The 25906-nt window shown below is 41.2% G+C and overlaps 1 protein-coding gene across 14 annotated transcripts in view; it reads left to right on the top strand.

The window, feature by feature from the left end:
- Positions 1-25906, top strand: part of LOC101831756 (solute carrier organic anion transporter family member 1A5) — a 107160-nt gene that overhangs the window by 35611 nt on the left and 45643 nt on the right. For 5 of the 14 annotated variants that reach the window (XR_005876597.1, XM_040743518.1, XM_040743513.1 and 2 more), the window contains 4 exons: positions 958-1063; positions 6983-7124; positions 9367-9499; positions 24715-24821. Coding sequence is in view for 12 of the 14 variants with exons in the window: in XM_040743518.1 (XP_040599452.1) it covers positions 958-1063; positions 6983-7124; positions 9367-9499; positions 24715-24821 (488 nt within the window). In the remaining 2 variants the exon portion in view is untranslated. Of the gene's footprint in view, positions 1-953; positions 1064-6982; positions 7125-9362; positions 9500-24714; positions 24822-25906 lie in introns of those variants that run through there. The other 9 variants (XM_040743520.1, XM_040743522.1, XM_040743521.1 and 6 more) reach the window with 5 other exon arrangements.

The raw sequence follows: 25906 nt of genomic DNA, 5'->3' as shown, positions 1-25906 counted from the left end.
AGGGGCCTTGAACAAGACCCATGTCTCATTAGAATTAATGAACATTGTCTCGAGCGGCAATGAAGCCACCTCCTTCAGCCAAGCCCCTCCTCTCTTTCCCCTTTTCAGGTGGTGATGAAGGCAGGGGAGAGGTGGCAGGCTGACCCAACCCTGCGACTACCCAGGTCCATAACAAGGGTCACGTGGTGGCCCATCCCAATATCCGCCCAGTCTGTGATCTGCTGGAGCATGAGGGAGGTGGGTTGGGGGCGTGTCAGTCCTGCGGATCCAAGGCTGCAGGATCTCAAGGACACAGGGCAGCAATGGATGTCCAGGAAGCGTCTCAGAGGGGGGGGCATCATCATTGGTGCAGCAGAGGCCAGAGGCCTCGAGCCAGACCAGTGATTAAATACACGGACAGAGGGTTTTACTGCAGGACTCACTGTGTCACCCTGCAGCTTCCATGATGAGATTTCTACATTCTTCCCCCCGTCCTTTTTCTCTTATATTTTATCTTGGGATGGGGAGGGAGGAGGATGGGGTCAGGAGGCATGCTGTGAAAGGCACAAAGAATAAATAAAAATTAAAAGCAAAATAAAACAAAAATTAAAACCCCCAAAAAATGAGCATTTTGTGGGTCGAGCTGATTGGACAGAAGAGTACACGACGTGACACGCCACAGCTCCTGATGTCACTAGGATGAATGAAGAGGTGTCGGAAAGATGAATCGAGGCCTTTTTAAAATTAATTTTTTTGGGGCACACTTCAGGGTTAAGGGGCAGATATGGAGTGACTGGAAGGTGTGTGGGATTGGGTTACATGATGCGAAATTCCCAAAGAATCAATAAAGAATTATGTTTAAAATATTAAAAATATTTTTAAAAAGATGCAGCCCAGTCCTGAGAGTTTTTTTTAAATGACTTGTTACTATTCAGTAAATAATATAATTAACAACTGTCTGTTTTCTTGCAAAGACAGCAGTAAGACATTTAAAGCACAGACATCTGGAAACAACCAGAAGAACATGGCAGAACCTGAGAAAAGGTCTGCAACTCATGGGGTGAGATGCTTCTCCAAGATCAAGGTATGAACTGCTTGCATGTGTTTGCATGTGTGCATGTATATATACATGGGAGTCTTTTAAGCAAGCGTTGAAAGTCCTTGTAACATTTCTCAGCTTACAAGAAATTTCCCAATACCAAAGCCATTTTTCCCAATGTGTTGTTAATTCCTTCCTTAAAGAAGTTGATTTTTATAATTAGGATGTCTAACCAGGGTAATTCATCTAGGAAACTTAATAAGAATTATTTAGAGCAGTGGTTCTCAATCTGTGTGTCACTGTGCCTTTAAGGGTCAAATGACACTTTCATGTGGGTAGTGTATCAGATATTCTGCATATCAGATATCTAAACTATGATTCATAACAATGGGAAAATTATAGTTATGAAGTAGTAAATGAAATAATTTTATGTTCGGGGTCAACAGAAGATGAGGAACTGTGTTAAAGTGTCACAGCCTTAGGAAGGTTGAGAGTCACTGATGTAGAGGTTCTTAAAGGAGGATGAAATTTTAAATGTTTTAGGTGTATATTGTACTGTGCTGGAACTTAGTCTGAGGTCAGGGGCTAATCCAGTGCTCAGCCCCAAGGGGTTCCCGACAAAAGGTCAGGGGGTCACAGTAGGAACCAGTTCTCCAACAGAAGTGCTCTGTAGATTAATATGCAAAGATGACTTTATGACCTAGTCAGACAAATATTTGCTTCAGGCTTTGGCAGTACTACAATCCTTGATTTGTAAGAAAATGTCCATTCTGTAAGCTTTTTTGGTGGTTTTCAGTGTTGTAGAGATGCTTGTCACTCTCAGTTCCAAAGGCATCTTTGCATCACAAGTGTGAACTTGTATTAACCCAGAACCTGAGCACTGGGCCCAGTCTCTGCAAATCCCTCACAGGTTCCTCTCTAAGTCAGCCTATTGCGAGGTCATTTACCTTAGTCACATGGAGAAGACTCCCTGCCTAAGTGTGAAAGAGGGGGAGGCCTCAGACTCAGCCCTGGAAAGTTTTTACCTGTAGTGGTGCATGAATTATGGAACCCAACCCTCCTCAACTTATCCTTCAGTTCTCACCTTATTCCGAGGAGCCCAGGTCCCCTGGCTCCTAACCTTTGCTGGGCGCACACTGAATGTGTCACTTTGGACGTTATGCAAATTGTTTATACGTCAGTGTATTTCATCTGAAAGGGTAATGGTACCCCTACTTTCTAAGATAAAAAAATCATTCTGAGACCTGTGTGTGTCTCTCTCTGTGTGTGTTTCTGTCTCTATATGTATGTGCATGTTTGTCTTTAAGGGCTATTCTAAACTACTGGTATGAAGGATTAGACCCAGATGTTTACACATACCATAAAACTCCTCTAATCCTGGTCTATAGTATAACTGGAGGCTTTCTTCCCCACACAGCCCTACAGCCATTTTTAAATAATATCTCAGAGACTTGGTATTAATTATAAATGGTTGGCTAACGGCTCAAGCTTATTACTAGCTAGCTCTTACATTAAAAAATGTTACCTCATTTTCTACATGTCTTACTTCCTCGAGGCTGGCTGGTGTCTCCTATACTATACCTCTTCCCCCACCTTTAAGATGTTTCAATTACTTTAAATTTTTGTTTCGTTTTGTGTGTATCGATGTTTTGCCCTCATGCACATTGTTCACCACTTGTGTACCTGGTATTCTTGGAGGCCAGAAGAAGGTGTTGGGTCCTCTGGAACTGGAGTTACAGGTGGTTTTGAACCATATGTGATAAACACAGACACTACTGTAAACACTACTTCTCGAAGTCTGCCTTTGATTACTGTCTTAGGATTTCTATTGCTGTGAAGAGACACCATGACCACTGCCACTCTTAGAAAGGAAAACACTAATTGGGACTGGCTTACAGGTTCAGAGGTTCAGTCCATTATCACCATGATGGGACAAAAGGGGGCAAAAGGGAGATATGGTTCTAAAGAGGGATCCAAGAGTTCTACATCCAGATGGGCAGGAAGAGAGTGACATTGGGTCTGACTGGAGCTTCTGAAACCTCAAAGCCCGTGCTCATCGATACACTTTCTCCAACAAGGCTACCTCTCCTGTTAGTGCCAGTATCTGGTGGTCAAGCATTTAAATCTATGAGTTTATGAGGGCCATTCCTATTCAAACCACCACAATCATTTTGGAGTTTGACAGCAGTAGATACTGGTGTGGAGGTTGTGGGGAAATGTTAAAACCATAAGTTTACAAGTCAAATTTAGAATTAATTGTTTAAAAATAATTAGACTTCCCTGACTTTAGAACTATCTAGAATGTTAGGGTGGCCAAATGGTCTACAGTTCCAGATTGGAGCTCTTGCTTCCTAAAGTTAGAAATGTAATCATTATGAAAAGTGTCCAGGACAAGGGAAAAGATGGCCTTAATGACCTTCAGTCATGCAGACGCTGATGACATTACCCAAGCACCAACCGTCAGTTCTAACCCAGTGGCTACACATACAGCCTTGGTTAAAACAAAAAACTAAACCAAAACTCATGAAACTTGGAAAATGACTGCTAGTAGAGGAAGAGAGAAAGAATATTTTAGTTAAATAAGATTATTAAACAAAAGAAAGAAAAATTTCTTAAGGGGATTAGGGAGTTATCTTGATCAGTATAGTACTTGCCTTGGAAGCATGAGGACCTGAGTTCAGTCCTCAGGCCTATGTAGAAACTAGGCATGGTGACACATAACTACACTCCCAATGTAGGGAGACAGAGTCAGGCAGATACTTGGTGCTTACCAGCAAGTCAGCCTTGCCTCCTTGGTGAATTCCAGGCAGGTGAGAGTTCCTGTTAAAAAAAAGTACAAATATTGAGGAATTATGCCTGTGGTTGTCTTCTGTCTCCCACGTACATATACATGAATTCATTCCACATGAACACGCTCACACTTACACAAAGAAAAAGGAAGAAAGAAAAGGGAGAAAAAGGAGAACTCCCTCAGGAAGAATGAAAAGATTGCTCTGAGAGAATTTGTTTCAAATTATGGAGTGCTGAGGAGAAGAGTCAGCAAGACTGACTTTATAAACACAGATCTTATGTAGCAGTAGACCTGGACCAGCATGAACACTTGTTTCTTTTACTTTCTGCCCAGAACTGAATAGTTTAAAGAAAGAGCACTGTGTTCACAATCTGCTTAGCTTTCTTCTTCATACATAAATCAAATAAATGACCTCTCCAAGCCTGATTTTCTTAATTTGATAGAATCTGCTCTTAAATATAGGACCTGAATTATAAAACTCATTTGAAAATTATCAAGTACCAATTACATCCCTTAAAGATATGTAGTGGGAAGAGGAAACATCTCTGCCAATGTCAGGTAGAGTTTGAAGACAAACTTCTATGAAATATGAGCTGTCTTGGCCCAGTTAAGTTCTGCTGCCCTTCTCAGCCCCAAAGAAACACACAGGCGCTATATCAATTATAAGGCTTTGGCCATTAGCTATGGCTTCTTATTGGCTGGCTCTGTCTAAATTATTAACCCATTTCTAATAATCTAAGTATTTCCATGTGCTTCTCTTACTGGAGAAAGGGTCCAGACCCGTTACTTCTCTTGTGTCCTACATGGTAACTCACTCTGCCTCTGTTTCCCAGAATCCTCCACCTCTTCTATTCCCACCTTTTTGCTTCCCTATTGGCCAACAGTGCTTCATTTGTTAACAAATAAGAGAAACATATTTACACAATGATATCTCCCATAACTTCTAGAGCTGGAATTACACTATCTTACATTATAGAGTACTATTGAGCTATACTGAACATTTCTCAGTTCTGTTTTTGCATATATATCTGTTCTGGTTTATCCAAATTAATTGATTTTGTGGCAGTAAATTTACTAGCAGTAAAAACTTTTCTAACACAGGATGATTTGCCTATTATTTCATATGAGACAGTACAGAAGTTCTGGAAGCTGGGATGATGACATTTGGCATCAACCAGCTACTAGAAGATAAGTTAAGGGAAACAGGAAGCTCCTTCACTACATCACTGAAAGTAATGAGGAGTCTTACTGGTACACAGCCACATTATAACCTGCACCTGAGAGACCCCAAAATGTTCGGCCCTGGGTTTATATGCCTTATGTAAGTACCACTTGAACTACCAAGATAAAAGGTTATCAGGCATATTGTCCTAGGAGGAAAAATAAAATAGGTTATGTTGCTGTGGCCATTTCCTCCAGTAGTGAGAATGTAGCTTGTCGCTCTTAAGAATGTAGACAAAGAGGACAAAGTGTTGGACTGGCCAAGGACATCCAGAGACCTGTCATTCCTACAGAGAGAACACTGTAGGCTTACTGTAGAAGCAATTCCGTGGTGTAATTCTGGGATTTATTCCCTCTCTTCCTTAAAGCTGACAGCATGTGCCCTGCAGATAACAGTATAATGCCGAAGACCCATCAATAGCTGTGTCGTACATAGAATAACTCCATGTCTTTCTGTAAGAATAAGATACACTGGTAAAAGAACAAATCTACACCCATCTTCAAAACTCGCCATTGCTAGCCGAGTTTCCAAGTTATGACATTATGATAGAGGAGAGATTACACTTTAACGTTTCTTCCATGTTCAAGGGCCATTCATGTTGGATACAATCCTCTACCTCTTGGTAGAGGCTGTTTTGTAAGGAGTCTTTTTCTCTGTCCCACCAGCCAGCTCCCAAATAATGTCACAGAGACTTCTTATTAATTGTGAAAACTTGGCCTATAGCTTAGGTTTGCTCTCTTTTTTTTTGCTTTACAGATAAACATTTTAATGTGGTTTCCATTATTCCTATCTCAGTGGGAAAATGGAGGCCTAGAAAGGCTAAGGACCTTTTCCAATCTTTCTCAGCTATTATGTTTTAGAGTCTAATTTAAAATTTTAATTTATTTTATGTATATGGGTGTTTTGTCTGAATTAATGTCTGTATATCACTTGCATGCCTAGTTCCTAAGGAGGCCAGAAGAGAGTACACCCAGGAACAGTAGTTAAGGAAGGTTGTAAACCTCCTTATGCTCTGGGTCTCAAATCTGGGTCCTCTTCAAGAACAGAAAATGCACTTAATTGCTAAGCCATTTCTCCAGCCCCTGGTGTCTAATTTTGAATCAATTTTACCTACAAGTCTTCTTTCTTACAGTCTGTATTAGCCAGTTCAAGGTTGTCACTATCAGTTACAACCTATAGCTATGAGAAGAATTAGTAATTTTTGATTAAAATACTTTTATATTTTATGAAATCATCCCCCCTCAGTATAGGACCCAGAAATGATGGGCAAATCCACCACTAAGATACATTTCTAGCCCTTAAAATTTTTTTGTTTTGTTGTGTTTTGAGATAGGGTCTCACTAAGTTGTCTAGGCTGGCACAGAGCTCATTATGTATCTCATTCAGGCCTTGAACTGAAACTCTTCCTACCTCAGCCTTGTAGATGGCTGATGTAAAAGATTGAACCATCTTTCTAGACCATGAACTCAGTTAAGTCAGGTGGACTTTGATGCAATCACAATGGAATAATGTATATTCCTCTCCAGCTTGTTTTCAAATTTAGTGAGTAACTAGCAGAATAGAGGTCATTTCTGCTTTTGGGTCCTTACGTTGGTTGAATTAAAGATGCCTAGGCTTGTTCTTAACTAGCTGTCACAGCTTAATTTAACATGTTTATATTAGTATATTCTATCACATGGTGTTATCTCTCTTCCATCTTGCACCTCCTAGTTCCTGAGTCTCCCAGCATCTCCTGAGCACCTATATTCTTCTCCTCTTTTTTTCTCTTCCCAGAAATCCCTCCTATACATTCTGCCTAGCTAATGACTGTTCAGTCTTTTATTATACCAATCACGTCAATACACCTTCACACACTATGCAAGTACCCCACAACCCTGTTTGCCAGTGGATTCCAGATATACATACGTGGCAAACAAAGTTCTCACTTTTTTCTTAATGTTTTCCTTCCTAGATGTTTTTGGTGGCATTAACATGGGCATTTGTATCCAAATCACTATCAGGAACTTATATGAATTCCATGCTCACACAAATAGAGAGACAGTTCGATATCCCCACATCTATAGTTGGATTTATCAATGGGAGCTTTGAGATTGGTGAGTTATCTTTACGGTTACATATTATATATTGACGTTCTCCCCTTACTTCCTGCATTTAGACTACTTGATCTGACCGAGTTACATGCTTACTGATGTGATTGAATAACCTGGTTTGTGTGTGAAGAATCCACTATGTACACATGCCAATTGTCACACCCAATTTTTGTCACATACCTTGACATGGTCCCCCCTTTTTTTCTGACACCAGACAGAAAATTCAGAGTGTTAATATCTAAATCCATCGTTTGATAACTGAAAGAGATATTAATGCCTTTTCATGGCATTTAGAAGGCTGCTGTGGGAGCTTGGAGGAACTGGTGAGCCTAAGGAGAGCAAATGCTTCTCTTGCCCTACTGTGTCTCTGACGTTGACAGCTCTCAGCTCCTAGTCACTAGACAGACAAGGATGTTTTCCTGAATTTGAGTTGTGTCAGGCACAATTCCTAAGAAGAGTGAATGAACTTTAGCCCTGATTTTGGGTGACAAACTTGGATATGAGAGTTCAAAGGGTGGAGGAGAGAAAGATGCTCTCTGTAAACCAAGTGACCTGGAAGTGCCTCTCATCTCTGGTTTACTCTTAGTTTTTGCTTCTTTCAAGGTGAAATAGCCTATAATGTATTTATTGAAAACAGCAAAGGAAACCCACATTGAGGATGCTCCATCCTGTCTCTCAGGATCAAGCTCCTTGGTGCCTACTCTGCTACCTGTGTCCTAGGCCTTCACAGTGCAGTCAGGATGAAGGTCTTACATGGACCTTATGCAGATTCTAGTGTGTTAGGTGCAGCAAGTGCAGCCCATTGGTTTTTTCCAAGGACTTATGGAACAGATTGTGCTGGGGAGGACAGTCCCCTGGAGGAGTAAGGTTTGCCAGGTGGAGAAATGGAAGGCAAATGTGAAGGTGAACCATCCATCCAATAGTTTAAGGTGGGATGAAGTCAGCCTAATGTTATGGGAAGGTAGAAGAATGCTTTTCCTTTCAAATGATAGAGATTTCAGACAAGATCCAGTGCATTTGATGGGGGTGGGACATACAGCCTTAGACTGAGAAGATTCACAGAGAGTTCAAACAGTGGGCATCCTGGGACATTACCTTCTGCATGATGATTTCAGTGACAGGGCCTTTGGAAACAAAGAGAGGCTGATACAAGGGTAATATAGAGGTGGGCTACACTCATTCAAGCAATATATATTCTACATAGATAGTAGACTAGAGAGCATTGGAATTGAAAGAAAAACAGAGTCTTCAAATCTCTTTCAAGTATTTGTGATCACTTAGAGATTTGCTAAATCATCAAAGAAGTGTGTTTGAGTTTTCTGATCTTTATGTATAATATCCATCATCAAACTAAATGTATAATATCCATCATCAAACTAAAAATATGTTGTTTGAGGAGAGCTTACTTATATATTTGCTTCTTTTGAATTCCTCTTTTTTTCTGTGCATGATACTTAATGAGTCTAGGGCCTCAAACACATCAGCCAATCATTCTAACCCTCTGTTCCCATCTCTTGTTTTTACTTTTTATTTTCAAATTTTCAGTAAGTTGCCCAGCCTGGTTGTGAACTCATTCTGTAGATAGGAAGACTTTAATCTTGTAGCCTTCCTCTATGACCCCCCCATGACTAGGGATGGCACATGTGTGCCACCAGCCACACTCATTCTTTCCTCTCTTGAGGATGTTTATTCAAGGATTCCCTGTCAGAATGGTGAGTTTATTTAAACCTCAGTGTTCTCCTAACCCACAGAAAGGAATGTTTCATTTGACTTTTTGACTCCTGCAATTTAGATCTAAGACACAGTTGGAGGGTTAGGACTCTTACCTTCTCTCTGTTTAACATAGAAGCAGAAGCATCCAGTTTGACCATGTTGATCAATAAGGGGGTTTTTGAATAGTAAGTTAAAAAATATAAATTCATTTGACTGTGCATAGAACAGACATGAGAGAGATTGGTGGTGATGTACAGGCTGACACCTGCTTTTCTATCCATTCCCAAGGGCTAATTAATCCAGAATAGATTCAGGAATATTCTCCAGTATGAAGGACAACCTTTAGAATATATATATATATATATATATATATATATATATATATTTGTGTGTGTGTTGCACAAACCTCCTAAGCACCCATCCCCGTATTCTTCAGGTGGTTGTTAAACAATGAACTCTAGAGTGCAAATGTTGGTTGGCTTTGATGTGATACTATTTCACTGAAACAAGCATTCTCATTTCCCCCTCCCAGGAAACCTATTGTTGATTATATTCGTGAGTTACTTTGGAACAAAACTGCACAGGCCTATCATGATTGGTGTTGGATGTGTGGTTATGGGCCTAGGGTGTTTCTTAATATCACTACCTCATTTCCTGATGGGTCGGTGAGTATCCTAGTCCTTGATGATATTTTAGCTTCAACTTTCCCCTACAGAAAACGAAGCTCAGACTTCCCTCTCTGGGAACAGCATTGCTCTCCCAAAGTACATAATGCTAATATGGAAGTTAGAAGACATGGTCTCCACTTTGCCAGTATGATTTGTGAGACTGGTGGCCTTGGGTCCATTTCAGGTCCCATCCAGTCCATAGTGAACTGGGAATTTAAGACACCGCTTTCATGAAATTGAGACACACGAACGGACTCTCTGAATCTGCCAACTCTGTGCTGAATCCTTCATCAGGGCTATTTAGACTCTCCAGTTACAAGGTGTCTACAGTGTGGCATAATCGTGAGTCAGCAAGGGATAGACCAATGTCAAGGCTGAGTTTATTTTCATGTTTACCAATGTATTGTAACACAGAAAATTGTAAAAGTGAAATCATGTTGAGTTGACTTTTACCCCCTTTCCTGCTTTCTGGGGACAGTTTTCAGTTCTTCTTTCTGCCAGTGTGTCTTGTTAGTTTTTAATACCTTAATAGTAAATGATATGCAAAATGATGTTTTCTATCATAGAATCTTAGTGTTCTATGTCATAGAACTCAATTTATCTAGACTTAATATCTAGCTCATTTCCCCCTATTTGATTGGCTTTCTTTGAGTCTCTCTCTTTCTTACAGGCCCCTCACTGGGTCAGGGGTTTCATTTTGTCCTGGCCGTGCCTCCCACTCTTGTCCGCTCTACTCCACCTCCCTCTGAACTACAACCTCAAGCCCAGCTCAGTGTCATTTCCTTGTAATTCTCCATCATTCTTTTCCTTATGAATTTGTTTAACTTCCTCCCCTCATTTTCCTTTCCCTCCAATCTCCCCTCTACTCTTTTTCATTATTTCTTCCTTCTGTCTTTCTTTTGTTTTTAAGATTTTTTAAAAATCAATTTGATGTGTGTCATTGTTTTACCTGGATGTCTATATGTGCACCATGTGTGCGTGTGGTGCCCACAGATAACAAAGGTGTGTTGGATCCCCTGGAACTGAAGTTAGAGATGGTTGTCAGCTACCTCGCAGGCACTGGAAATGTAAACTCAAGTCCCTTTCAAGAGTAACAAGTGCTCTTAACCATCGAGTCATATCTCCACACCCCCCTTTTCTTTTCTTTTTCAAGGGTCTTGCTATGTAATTCAGGCTTGCATAGAATTACTATGTAGCTCAGACTGGCCTCGAACTCTCTCTGATATTCCTGTTTCAGCCTTTTAAGTGTTGGTACTACAAGGATGAGCCGCCACCACCACCTCGGTTTGACTCTTTCTTGTTCTTCGCTCCTCCCTGGAGGAACATCCTACCCTCTGCTTCCCTCTTTAGTTCTCCATCTCTTCTTTCTGTAGACAAAAGAAACTTCCCTACAGCATTTGAAGACATTGCGTCAAAGTTTGTGTAGTTTGGAATTAGAATTAGTGTTCTAACTCCTGTGACTGGTTTCTCTTTTAGCTCCACAGCCTGACACTGATGATGACTGTTAAGTCCTTTGCCACCTCAGTCAGGTGTCTTTGCTCAGTAGATTTTGTCATCTTTTACCCTTGATGATATCTTCCTTCCTCTCCTCTTATTGAGCTGTTATTTGAGCACGGGCATCCTGGATTTCACTCTCATCTTGTCATCTTTCTAACTTCATGTCCTTGACTCTCTTAGGTGCTTCCTGGGAGATTTAGCCTTGTTATCTAGCTCTTGAATGGGCTTGTCACTTGTGTCATGATATTTCTAAATTCTTACTGTCAAGGACACCTCTCTACCTCAAATATCTCCTCTGAGGGGACATCTTGTTATTTTCTTGAGAAGTCAGTGTCTTTTCTCATGTGACTATCTTCATCTGACTGTTGTTTCTGGCCTCTTCAAGAATAGCTTTTGTTTGTCTTTGACTTATTGTAATAAAATGTCCCCCACAGATTGCCCTTGGTTATTTGTTCATATTTAAGAGAGAGTAACAATGGAAAACTAACTGGAAATTCTAATCAAGTGTAGACTTGGTTAATGGGTGTTTTTTGTCTTTTTCAGTAGGATGAGTCAACAGTTGATTGATCTGGATGGGTGCTGATTGATATGTTCTGGGTGGTGGTTGAGATGCACTGAGTGGTGATTGATCTGGACTGGGTGTTGATTGATCTGGACTGTGTAGTGACTGAGACAGACTAGCCATCTCAGTAATGTGTGTAAACTATGATCCTGGGCAGGAATTCTCTGTACTTGTTAAGGAGGTAGAAACTTGACTACCATCCAGAAAGGAAGGGAAAGATCATCTTTTATTGTGTGAAGTTTTAAAATATGATCCTCCTTCTTGTCTTCTCTGTCCTCAGTTTACAGTTCAGTTTCTCTCCTATCTGTGAGCATTTGCAGTTGGAGAGACTGAGGCAGAGTCTGAGTTTCTAGATATTCCTTCTATGCACTTCAAACTCACTAGGCACTGAACTGGGAGTCTGTTCATGAAATTTTCAATGGAGACCTGGATCGTATCCTGAGGCTCCCCGAAGCATAATAGCTATATATCCCTGGCCTTCCAATTCATCAGTCATTCACTTATCCAGTCCCAATCTCATGATTTGATTGAGCTAAAGTTGATCACACTTTCAATCTCTCATTTATGATTTTTTATTTTCATCTATGTTGTTTTTATATGTTGTTGTAGTGAAGTGTATGTGCTTTCATGTGAAGCCAGGCAACAACTCTCAGAAGTCAATTCCTTCTGCCTATCCTGTGAGACCTGGTGTGCAATCTAGGTTGTCAGGCTTAGAAAAAAGCATCAGCACACTGGGTACATCTGGTATCTTACAAGGGTTTTATTTTATTTTATTTTGAAACAGAATCTCATGTAGCTAAGTGTGGCTTCAAACTCACTCTGTAGTTAAAAGGATAGTCATGAGCTTCTGATCCTCTTGCTTCTATCTCCTGAGTACACCGTTTCTGGTTTTATTTTGTGCCCAGGATCAAGCCCAGGATTGGCGTATCCCAGGTGCCAATGTAAGAACTGAACAACACTACCGTATCTAGATTTCTTTATCTTTGAGGAAATGAGCTTTCTTCTTTTTGTTTTGAAACAATTTTCTTCCATTTTATTGTCAATTGGGGGAATACTTGGACCTTGAGTGGACAACTGAATTTTAAGAGGATAATAAACTAAATGAAAAATACTTCATCTTCTCAGTTGTTTTTGAAGGGAACTGAAAATTTGTGGATGTGATTTAAAATTATTTTTTACTTTCTGTTCTTTTCAAATCATTGTCAAGAAATATTTGACTGTTACTATGTTTTCCTACCTTCTGCCAATGGTGATTATTCTCTGAAACTGGCCTGTCCTCATGGGATTATGAATAGAGAGACTCAGGATCTTGTCCACACTTCACTGGCAACTTCTGTGGGGACATCCAGGCAGTTGTTCTAGGGAGAAGTGGTTCTAACTTCTGTGCTAGATTATGCAGCATAGAAAGTAGGATGTTGGCAAGTGTAGCTCCATACAAACACATAATTCCACAGCCTTGGTTTCCTATGGCCAGGACTCCTCTAAAAAACTTAGAAATAATAGATTGATAACTAACTAAATAAATGAAATACATGATACCTACAAAGGAGAGAAACTCAGCTGGACACATTCTCCTCTACTATTGCATTCTGTCATTTTCTTTGCAGGACAAGTTGATCTTTGGTAATTTGATCAGGTTAAATGACCAGAGTTTGTGAGCACTTTTAGTGCTATGACACTGCATTGTCAGGTGATAGAAACTGTCATTTTTTGTTATGACATATGAACCTTTTCTTCTGTTGGAGTTAATGAACTCATGGGAGAATGAGTGTTTGAATTCTCAGAAATGAAGGGTAGGCCACAGCTCGGAGAATCCAGAGAGGGTGTCTTGATTTGTTGTGTTGTTTTGTGTCCTCCAAAAACTTTTATCTTTCTCAATTGTACTTTAATGAGTCTCTTTCTTTTTGTTGGCATTGTTCTTTATCTCACCCCAATTACTTTTAGTAAACAGTCATTTAGAAATCATAGACAGAATTGGAGAGATGGTTCAGTGGCTAAAAATACTAGTTGCTCTTCTAGAGGTCCTGAGTTCAATCCACAGAAATCACGTGGTAACTCGCAACCATCTGTAATAGGATCTGATGCTTTCTTCTGTCATGCAGGTACAGATGCAGGACACTCATAATAAAAACATAAATGAACAATGTTGATGAATTAAATCACAGAGAGCTGACCTTAGAGAATCTGAAATCTATGTCCCCTACATGAAGAAACTTGAGAGATAACTATAAAGAAGGGGCCCATTTTTGGTGATTATCAAGTTCTTTTCACAATACGATTACTTACTTTTATTCATTTGAGTGGTTGTTTTAAATCTTTCCTTCTTTTCTTTTGAAGCAGTCTCTCATGAAGCCCAGGTTAGCCTCAGGGTTGCTGCACAGATAAGGATGGCCTTGAGCTTCTGTTTCTCTTCTCAGGTGCTAGGGTGGCAGGCACTGCTCACCACAGTTTATGCAGTTACAGAGTTTAAACCTAGTGCTACATGTCCAGCCTCTAATGATAAAGACCTTTCTTTTTCTCTTTCCTCCCTCCCTCCCTCCCTCCCTCCCTCCCTCCCTCCCTCCCTCCCTCCCTCCCTCCCTCCCTCCCTCCCTCCCTCCCTCCCTTTCATCCTTCCTTCTTTTTCTCCTCTCATTTTTATTTAAATTAGAAACAAATAGGTTTTACATGTCAATCCCAGTTCCCTCTTCCTCTCCTCCTCCTCTGTCCCCCAACAGCCACCTATCCCATCCCATTTCTGCTCTGCTCCCCAGGGAGGGTGAGGCCTTTCATGGGGGATCTTTAAACTCTGTCATATCATTTGGGGCGGGGTCTAGGCCCTCCCCTGTGTGTCTAGGCTGAGAGAGTATCCCTCTATGTGGAATGGACTCCCCAAATCCATTTGTGTAGTAGGGATAAATACTGATCCACTACCAGAGAGCCCACATGCTGCGCAGGCCTCTTAAATGACATCCCCATTCAGTGGGTCTGGGTTAGTCCTATGTTGATTTCCCAGCTGTCAGTCTGGGATCCATGAGCTGCCCCTTCTTCAGGTCAGCTGTTTCTTTGTATTTCTCCTGCTTGGTCTTGACCCCTTTACTCATCACTCCTCCCTATGTGCAACTGGGTTCCAGGAATTCGGCTCAGTGTTTAGCTATGGGTCTCTGCTTCCATCAGCTACTGGATGAAGGCTCTAGGATGGTATATAAGGTAGTCACCAATCTCATTATGGGGGAAGGACATTTAAGGTAGCCTCCCAACTATTGCTTAGATTCTTAGTTGGTATCATCCTTGTAGATCTCTGGACATTTCCCTAGTGCCAGATTTCTCTTTAAACCTATAATGGTTCCCTCTATTATGGTATCTCTTATCTTGCTCTCCTCTATTCTTCTGACTCAACCTTCCTATTCCCTCATGTCTTCCTCTCCCCTTCTCTTTCTCCTCACTCCCACTTTCCTCCCCTCATACTCCCAATTTCCTCAGGAGATGTTACCCATTTCCCCTTCTTCAGGGGACCATGTATGTCTTTCTTAGGGTCCTCCCCTGTTTCCTAGCTTCTCAGGTGGTGTGGGTTGTAGGCTGGTAATACTTTGATGTATGTCTAATATCTATATATGAGAGAGTACATGCCATGTTTGTCTTTTTGTGACTGGGCTACCTCACTCGGGATGGTTTCTTCTATTCAATTCATTTACCTGCAAATTTCAAGATTCCATTGTTTTTTTTCTGCTGAGTAGTACTCCATTGTGTAAATGTACTACATTTTCTTATCCATTTTTCAGTTGAGGGGCATCTAGGTTGCTTCCAAGTTCTGGCTATTACAAATAATGCTGCTATGAACATAGTTGAACAGATGTCCTTGTTGTTTGAATGTGCATTCTTTGGGTATATGCCTAAGAGTGTAACTGCTGGATCTTGAGGTAGACTGATTTCCATTTTCCTGAGGAAATGCCATAGTGATTTCCAAAGTGACTGTAAGAGTTGGCACTCCCACCAGAAGTAGAGGAGTGTTCCCCTTTCTCCACAACCTCTCCAGCATAAACTGTCAGTGGTGTTTTTGATTTTAGTCATTCTGACAGAAGTAAGATGGTATCTCAGCGATGTTTTGATTTGTATTTCCCTGAGGGTTAAGGATGTTGAGCACTTTTTAAATTTTTTTTCCATTTTATTTTTACTCCTCTAAGACCAGAGGCCCTATAGATTGCCGAGGCTTCCTTACTGACACCCACCTTCAGGGGGTCTGAATCAGTCCTAGGCTGGTTTCCCAGCCATCAGTCTGGGGTCCATGAGCTTCCTTTGTTCAGGTCAGCTGGTATTGACCCCTTTACTCACCACTCCTCTCTCTGTGCAACTGGGTTCCAGGAGTTCAGTTCACTGTTTAGTTGTGGGTGTCTGCCTCTGCTTCCATCAGCTACTGGATGAAGGCTCTAGGATGGCATATAAAGTAGTCCTCAGTCTCACTATCACGGAAGGGCATTTATGGTAGACTCTTCATTATTGCTTAGATTGTTAATTAGTGTTATCCTTGTAGATCTCTGGACATTTCCCTAGTGCCAGACTTCTCTTTAAACCTGTAACGGCTTCTTCTATCATGGTGTCTCTTATCTTGCTCTCCTCTATTCTTCCCCCGACCCAATCTTCCTGCTCCCCCATGTCCTCCTCTCCTCTCCTTTTCTCCCCTTCTCATTCTCCCAGCTGCGCTCCCCTCCCCCCATGCTTCCAATTTTCTCAGGAGATCTTGTCCCTTTCCTCTTCTTCAGGGGACCATGTATATCTCTGTTAGGGTCCTCCTTGTTTCCTAGCTTCTCTGATGGTGTGGATTGCAGACTGGTAATCCTTTGCTCTGTGTCTGAAACCCATATATGAGTTCACTGTCTAGCTGTGGGTGTCTGCTTCTGCTTGAATCAGTCACTGGATGAGGGCTCTAGGATGGCATATAAGGTGGTCCTCAATCTTGTTATTGGGGAAGGGCTTTTAAGGTAGCCTCTTCAGTATTGGTTAGTTTGCCAGTTGGTGTCATTCTTGTAGATCTCTGGAAATCACACTAGTCCAAATCTCTCCTCAAACCTATAATAACTCCTTCTATTATGGTGTCTCTCACCCTGTTCTCCTCTGTTCTTCCCCCAACTCAACCTTCCTGCTCCCCCATGTCCTCCTCTCATCTCCTTTTCTCCCTTCTCATTCTCCCAGCTGTGCTCCCCTCCCCCCATGCTCCCAATCTGCTCAGGAGATCTTGTCCCTTTCCTCTTCCTGGGGTACCATGCATATGTATCTTAGGGTCCACCCTGTTTTCCAGACTCTCTGGCAGTGGGATTGTAGGCTGGTACTCCCCTGATCCATGTCTAAAATCCATACATGATTGAGTACATACCATGCTTTTCTTTTTGTGGCTGTTACCTCATTCAGGATGGTTTCCATTTGGCTGAAAATTTCAAGATTCCATTGTTTTTTCCACTGAGTAGTACTCCTTTGTATAAATGCACCACATTTTCTCTATCCACTCTTCAGTTGAGGGACATCTAGGTTGCTTCCAGGTTCTAGTTTATCACAAATAATGCTGCTATGAACATAGTGGAACAGACATCCTTGTTGCATGATTGTGTATCTTTTGGGTATATGCCTAAGAGTGGAATTGCTGAGTCTTGTGGTAGACTGATTTCCATTTTCCTGAGGAATCTCCATACTGATTTCCAAAGTGGCTGTACCACTACTGCCAGGAGTGAAGGAGTGTTCCCATTTCTCCATATCTTCTTCAGCATAAACTGTCATTGGTGTTTTTGATTTTAGCCATTCTGACAGGAGTAAGATGGTATCTCAGAGTTGCTTTGATTTGCATTTCCCAGATGGCTAGGGATGTTGAGCACTTTCTCAAGTGTCTGTCAGCCATTCTAATGAGAATTCTCTATTTCATTCTGTATCCCACTTTTAATTGGCTCCTTTGGTGTTTTGAAGACTTGCTTCTTGAGTTTTTTTGTAAATTTTGGAGATCAGCACTCTGGGTTTGGTGAATATCTTTTCCCATTCTGTGGGTTGCCTTTTTGTCCTGTCGACTGTGTCCCTTTCCTTACTAAAGCTTCTCAGTTTCACGAGGTCCCATTTATTAATTGTCAATTTCAGTGTCTGTGCTACTGGTGTTATGTTCAGGAAGTGGTCTGTTTGTTCAAGGGTATTCCCACTTTCTCTTCTAAGAGGTTCAGTGTGGCTGGATTTCTGTTGTGGTCTTTGATCCATTTGGACTTAAGTTTTGTGCATGGCAATAGATATGGATTTATCTGCAGTCTTCTACACACCAGCATCCCTTATGCCAGAACCATTCATTGAAGATGCTTTCATTATCCATTGTATAACTTTAGCTTCTTAGTCAAAAAATCAGATGTTCATATGTTTGTGAGTTAATATTAGGGTTTTCAATTTGATTCCATTGGTTTACCTGTCTAGTTTTCTGCCAGTAGCAAGCTGTTTTCATTAATATAGCTCTATAATAGAGCTTGAAGTAAAAAATGGTGGTGATGCCTCCAGAAGTTCCTTGTTTTTACAGGGTTGTTTTGGATTTCCTGGGTCTTTTTATTATTATTATTATTATTTATTTTTAAGTTTAAATTTAGATTAGAAACAAGGTTGCTTCACAAGTCAGTTCCAGGTCCCTCTCCCTTTCCCTCCCCTCCTCCCGTGCCCTCTCCCCAGCGCCCCCCATTATCCCCTCATTTCCCCAGGGAGGGTGAGGCCCTTCCATGGGGGTGTCCATAGTCTGTCATTTCATCCAAGGCAGGGCCTAGACCCTCCCACAAGAGTTCAGGGTGAGAGTGCATCTCACATTGTTGGGTGGGAGTCCAAAGTCCATGTGTATACTCGGGATGAATACTGATCTACTGCCCAAGGCTCAATAGATTACCTAGGCCTCCTCAGTGACACCTCCATCAGGGGGTCTTGATCAGTCCCATGCTGGATTCTCAGGCATCAGCCTGGGATTCAAGAGTTAACCCTTGTCAGGTCAGCTGTTTCTGGAGGTTAAACCAGCCCAGTCTTAATCCCTTTGGTCATCAGTCCTCCCTCTCTGTTACTGGCTTTCTTGAGTTCAGCTCAGTGCTTAGCCGTGGGAGTCTGCCTCTTCTTCCATCAGCCTCTGAATGAAGTTTCTGTTTCCCAGTTCTCTGGCCATGGGATTCTAAGCTGGCAATCTTCAGATCTATGTCTAAAATCCATATATGAGAGAGTACATGTCATGTTTCTCTTTTTGTGACTGCGTTACCTCACTCAGGATGGTTTCTTCTAGTGTCATCCATTTGCCTGCAAATCTCAGGATTCCATTGTTTTTTTTCTGCCGAATAGTACTCCATTGTGTAAATGTACCACATTTTCTCTGTCCACTCTTCGGTTGAGGGGCATCTAGGTTGCTTCCAAGTTCTGGCTATTACAATAATGCTGCTATGAACATAGTGGAACAGACATCCTTGTTGTATGAATGGGCATCTTTTTGATATATGCCTAAGAGTGGAGTTGCTGGGTCTTGTGGTAGGTTTATTCCCATTTTTCTGATGAATCTCCATACTGATTTCCAAAGTGGCTGAACAAGTTGGCACTCCCACCAGCAATGGAGGAGTGTTCCCCTTTTACCACATCCTCTCCAGCATAAATTGTTGTTGGTATTTTTGATTTTAGCCATTCTGACAGGAGTGAGGTAGTATCTCAGAGTTGTTTTGATTTGCATTTCCTGGATGGCTAAGGATGTTGAGCACTTTCTCAAGTGCCTCTCAGCCATTTTAGACTCCTTTATTGAAAATTCTCTATTTAGTTCTGCAGCCCACTTTTTAATTGGATCCTTTGGTGTTTTGGAGGAGACTTGCTTCTTGTGTTCTTTGTAAATTTTGGAGATCAACCCTCTGTCAGATGTGGGTTAGTGAATATTTTTTCCCATTCTGTGGGCTGCCTTTTTGTCTTGTACACTGTGTCCTTTGCCTTACAGAAGCTTCTCAGTTTCAGGAGGTCCCATTTATTAATTGTTGATCCCACTGTCTGTGCTACTGGTGTTATGTTCAGGAAGCTGTCTCCTGTACCAATTCGTTCAAGGGTTCCATCCACTTTCTCTTCTAAGAGGTTCAGTGTGGCTGGATTTATGTTGAGGTCTTTGATCTATTTGGACTTAAGTTTTCTGTATGGCGATAAACATGGATCAATCCGCATTCTTCTACATGCCTGCCTCCAGTTATGCCAGCACCATTTGTTGAAGATGCTTTCTTCATTCCATTGTATATTTTTAGCTTCTTTGTGGGTTAATATCAGGGTTTTCAATTCGATTCCATTGGTCTACCTGTCTATTTTTGTGCCAATACCAAGCTGTTTTCAGGACTATAACTCTATAATAGAGCTTGAAGTCAGGGATGATGATGCCTCCGGACGTTGCCTTGTTGAACAGGGTTGTTTTGGGTATCCTGGGTCTTTTGTTTTTCCATACAAAATTGGTTATTCTTTCAAGGTCTGTGAAGAATTGTGCTGGGATTTTAATGGGGATTGCATTGAATCTGTAGATTGCTTTTGGCAGGATTGCCGTTTTTACTACATTGATCCTACCTATCCAAGAGCATGGGAGATCTTTCCATTTTCTGACGGTTTCTTTAATTTCTTTCTTTAAAGATTCAAAGTTCTTGTGATACAGGTCTTTCACTTGTTAGGTTAGCGTTACCCCAAGGTATTTTATGTTGTTTGTGGCAATCGTAAAGGGTGATGTTTCTCTGATTTTTTTCTCAGCCCTTTTATCATCTGTATATAGTAGGGCTACTGATTTTCTTGAGTTGATCTTGTAGCCTGCCACTTTGTTGAAGGTGTTAATCAGCTGTAAGAGTTGCCTGGTAGAGTTCTTTGGGTTATTTATGTAAACTGTCGTATCATCTGCAAATAGTGAAAGTTTGACCTCTTCCTTCCCAATTTGTATCCCCTTGATCTCCTTTTGTGTCGTATGGCTCTGGCTAGAACTTCATGTACAATGTTGAAAAGGTATGGAGAGAGTGGACAGCCTTGTCTTGTTCCTAATTTTAGAGGAATTGCATTGAGTTTCTGTCCATTTAGTTTGATGTTGGCTGTTGGTTTTCTGTATATAGCTTTTATTATGTTTAAATATGTTCATGTTATCCCGGATCTCTCTAAGACCTTTATCATGAAGGGGTGTTGGATTTTGTCAAAGGCTTTTTCAGCATCTAGTGAGTTGGTCATGTGATTTTTGTTTTTCAGCTTGTTTATATGGTGGATTACATTGATGGATTTTCGTATGTTGAACCATCCTTGCATCTCTGGGATGAAACCTACTTGATCATGGTGAATGATTATTTTGATGTGTTCTTGGATCAGATTTGCCAGAGTTTTATTGAGTATTTTTGCATCAATGTTCATGAGGGATATTGGTCTGAAGTTCTCTTAGTTGTGTCTTTGTGTGGCTTGGGATTCAAGGTTATTGAAGACTCATAGAAAGAGTTTGGCAAAGACCCTTCTGCTTCTATTGCGTGGAATACTTTGAAGAGTACTGATATTAGTTGTTCTTTGAATATCTGGTAAAATTCTGCACTGAAACATCTGGCCCTCGGCTTTTTTGGTTGGGAGACTTTTGATGACTCCTTATGTTTCATTAGGGTTATAAGTCTATTTAAATTGCTGATCTGTTCTTGATTTAATGTTGGTAAGTGATATCTATAGGAAATTGTTCATGTATTTTAAAGTTTCGAATTTTGTGGAGTACAGGCTTTGAAAGTATGACCTAAATATTCTCTGGATTTCCTCAGTGTCCATTGTTATGTCTCCCTTTTCATTTCTGATTCTGTTAATTGGCATGTTCACACTCTGCCGTTTGGTAAGTTTGGATAAAGGTTTGTCTATCTTGTTGATTTTCTGAGCAAATCAACTCTTTGTCTCATTGATTCTTTGTTTCTACTTTATTGATTTCAGCCCTCATTTTTATTATTTCCTGTCGTCTATTCATCCGGGGTGAGTTTGCTTTTTTTTTTTTTGTTCTCGAGCTTTCACTTGTGCTGTTAATTCTCTTCTAATGTGACTATTCTTTAGTGTCTCTTTGTGGGCACGTAGTGCTATAAACTTTCCTCTTAGCACTGCTTTTAAAGTGTCCCATAAGTTTGGGTATGTTGTTTCTTCATTCTCATTAAATTTCAGGATGCCTTTAATTTTTTTCTTTATTTCATCCTTGACCTAGGAATGGTGCAATTGCACATTGTTCAATTTCCATGAGTTTGTAGGTTTTCTGCTATTTGTATTGTTGCTGAATTCTAACTTTAATCCATGTGATCTAATAGGATACAGGAGGTTATTCCAATTTTTTTGTATGTGTTGAGGTTTGGTATGTTGCCAAGTATGTGGTCAATTTTAGAGAAGGTTCCATGTGGCACTGAGAAGAAGGTATAATCTTTTGTGTTTGGATTGTGTGTTCTATAGATGTCTGTTAATCCCAATTGGGTCATAACTTCCATTAGTTCCTTTGTTTCTCTGTTACGTTTCCATCTGGTGGTCCTTTCTAGTGGTGAGAGTGGAGTGTTGAAGTCTCCCACTATAAATGTGTGGTTTTTAGTATGTGATTTGGGTTTTAGGAATGTTTCCTTTACAAATGTGGGTGCCTTTGTATATTGTGTGTGAGTTTTCCCCCTATTTCTGGCTTTTGGTAAAGTGAGATTATCTGTTGCCTATGTTTTTCTGAGTGTAGCTGACTTCCTTGGGTTGGAGTTTTCTCCAGAACTTTCTGTAGGGCTGAATTTGTTTATATGTATTGTGTAAGTCTGGTTTTGTCATGGAATATCCTGTAGTAACTGAGAATGTTGCTGGGTATAGTAGTCTGGGCTGGCATCCATGGACTGTTAGTGTTTGTAGACCATCTATCCAGGTCCTTCTGGCTTTTAGGGTTTCAATGGAGAAGTTGGGTGTAATTCTGATAGATCTAACTTTATATGTTACGTAGCCTTTTCCTTTGCTGTTTTTAATATTCTTTCTTCATTCTGTATGTTTGGTGTTTTGATTATTATGTGTGGAGGGGACTTTTTTTTTTGGTCCAGTCTATTTGGTGTTCAGCAAGCTTCTTGTTCCTTCATAGCCGTGTCCTTCTTCAGGTTGGGAAAGTTTTCTTCTCTGATTTTGTTGAGTATGTTTTCTGTGGGCTTCTTCACCTTCTTCTATACCTAGTATTCTTAGGTTTGGTCTTTTCACAGTGTCCCATATTTCCTGGATATTTTGTGTTAAGGATTTGTTGGATTTAACATTTTCTTTGGTTGATGAATCTATTTCCTCTAGTTTTTCTTCAGTGCTTGTGATTCTGTCTTCCATCTCTTGTATTCTGTTTGTTATGCTTGCCTTTGTAGTTCCTGATAGTTTACTCAGCTTTTTTATTTCTAGCATTTCCTCAGTTTGTGTTTTCTTTATTGTATCTATTTCAGTTTTCAGGTCTTGAACTATTTGAAATGTTTCCTCCATCTGTTTGATTGTTTTTTCTTGGCTTTCTTCAAGAGATTTGTTGATTTCTTGCATTTTTTTGGTTTGATTTTTCTTCCATTTCTTTAGGGATTTTCCTCATATCCTCTTTGAGGTCCTCTATGATATTCATGAAGTTGTTTTTAAGGTCATTCTCTTGTTTCATCTGTGTTGGGATGTTCAGGTGTTGGTGGTGTGGGTGTACTTAGATTCTGGTGATAGCATTTAAGTCTTTTTGTTGTTGGATGTATTCTTATACTGTTGTCTTCCCATCCCTTCTTCCAGTGGGTATAGGTGGGGTCTCTCCCTCCTCTGGTGGGTATGGGTACAAAGGTCAATGCTCTCCTCTTTCCTGGATGGTGCAAGGGCAAGAAAGGAATTCTGATCGATGGTGGATGTTTTTTTGCTGCCTTGAGGTCCCCCGGCCCTCTCCCTCTCTCTCTTCTTATTGGAGAGTGGAGGGGCAAGGTAGCAATGGGAACCTCCAGGTCCCTCTGTGGTATTCAGTTGCAGGAAGGGTCTGCCGGCCACAGGTCAGGGGACTCCAAGAGGGAAAGGTTGGCTGTAGGAGCCCCTAGAACTCCTGTCTCTGTTGGAGGGTGAAAGAGCAAGGCAGGAAGGGGAGTTTCCAGGTCCCTCTTTGGGATTTGGTAGGGTCTGGCATCCTCTGCAGGTCAGTTGACTCAAAAAGACATTTCTTAAATTTTTTTGTTTGTTATTTTTTCCTCTATTTCTTTAAGGGATTTTCTCATTGTCTCTTTGAGAGTCTCTATAATCATCATAGAGTTGTTTTTAGGGTCATTCTCTTCTGCTTCATCTATGTTGGGATGTTCAGGTCTTGCTGGTGTGGCACCCCTAGACTCTGGTGGTGTCATATTGATCTTTCCATTGTTGAATGTGTTCTTATACTGTCGTCTTCCCATCCCTTCTTCCAGTGGGTGCTGGTGGGGTCTTTTCCTCTCCTGGTGCCTACAGGTCCAAGGTTGTCTTCTGATGGATCTCCTCTTTCTGTGGGAGGAGGCGGGACTAGTACCGCAATGTTGGCAGACTCTGGAAGGCCTGGACACCAGGATGAGTTCCCCTGTGTGCAGTCCCCAGGCTTGAGGAGGCTCTAAGCAGGGTGCCAGAAGGAGAGCTGGAAACAGGCCCACGCTCACCTCCTCCCATCCGTGGAGGTGGGACTAGCACCACGATTTTGGTAGACTCTGGATACAGGTTTCCTCCCACCCATGCTGTCCCCAGGCCTCAGGGGACTCTGAGCAGTATACTGGGAGGCAGGTTTCTTTCTCTCTCTCTCTCTCTGTCTCTCTCCCTTCCTTCTTTCCTTTCCTTCTTTTTTCATGTGTGCACGTGTATTTATGTATGCATATGTGTTTCATGTGTGTGTGCATGTGTTTATACGTGTTTGTGTATGCATGGTGTGTGGTGTACACAAAAATTTCTGGGGACTACTCTGGAATCATTCCTCAGTTTCCACCTTTATGTGATTTCCAGAGACTGAAGTCAGGCCATCAGGTTTGTACAGCAAGTTCTTTTTTGCCTGCTGAGTCCTCTTGCTGCCCCTGCAATAGGGTTTATGATGATTAGAATGACTGCTGTGGAATCATGTCTTTACAGGCTCTGGATGCTATGTTTTCAGGGAAGCAGGAGTCACTAATCTGCAGATGCTCTCATTGTACTCAGTTCCTCACATTGAATGTTTCATGTGTCCACACAGATACGAATACGAAACAACAATTTCACCTTCAAGCAACTTGTCCTCAAACAGCTTCTTGTGTTCAGGAAACAGAACCCACACCTTAATGCCAACACCTGACCCAAAAGGTTGACTAATGGTTCTTATTGCTTCTGCTCAGAGACTGGGTCAGAGAATACTCTTTCATGAAGGGCTTTGAATGTGACAGTGGGCTTAGTGGGCATCTAAGACAATGAACAAACTTCATTTACCTCTTCAGGGAAGGAAATTGTCTAATAACAGGATAATCTGCCTCCTGAGTTGGAATATACTTATTTAGACTCCCTTGTTTCTTAAAGCAGGTATTTTAAAAACAAGTCAAAGACATCCACTCCAGAACAATTGTAGAGTTATTCCCACAAGGAAAATGACTTAGAAGCATGAATTTAGACACATGGTGAGATCTATGTGATTGATATAGTTTGGCCTTCTTTTGCTGTAATAAAGCATGGACTAAACCAACTCAGGTAAAACAAAGTGTATCTAGGTTACCAATTGTTGCCCACCATGAGGAAAGTCAAGGCGGGGACACGGAGGCAGAGACCAAAGCAGAGAGCACCACCGAGTCTTGCATACCAGAGTGCCCCGTTACCTCTCTTATACAGCATAGGCCAATCTGTCCAGGTCTTCTACTGTCCACAGTAGTCTACCCTATCTTTCATCAATTACCCAAGACGAAAATGCCTCATTAGACATTCCCACAGGCCAGTCTGATAAAGGCAGTTCTCTAACTGAGATTCCTTCTTCTCAGGTATGTCTAGATTTGTGTCAAGTTGACGAAAATTAGCCAGGACACTGATTATACAAATATGAAACACAGCCAGAAAGAGGCTTCCCCAGATCTGTCCTGTGTACCTGATACACTGCCTGTGTCACAGTGCAGAATTCCTTAATTACCAGGAATTTGTTTTCAGTCTCCTCTTCCCTCTTTAACAGAGACATTACTTTGCAGTCCAACCCTCCAGTGGTGTTCCATTATTTTCTGTAGCCCCAGGCACTGTGGTCCTGGCTCCTGCCCTTCATATGCTGTATTAGTAACTTTCCCATCACTGAGGTCCAAATCCCAAAGAATAACTCAAGGGAAGGTTTGTTTTCATTCACTGTTTTAGAGGCGTCAGCTCACGGTCACTTGGCTCCATGTTTATGGACAGAGTATCATGGTGACATGCATGTT

Source organism: Mesocricetus auratus, unplaced genomic scaffold, assembly GCF_017639785.1.
Source record: "Mesocricetus auratus isolate SY011 unplaced genomic scaffold, BCM_Maur_2.0 Super-Scaffold_100001, whole genome shotgun sequence".
NCBI lineage: Eukaryota > Metazoa > Chordata > Mammalia > Rodentia > Cricetidae > Mesocricetus > Mesocricetus auratus.
This window is presented reverse-complemented; position numbering and strand designations above follow the sequence as displayed.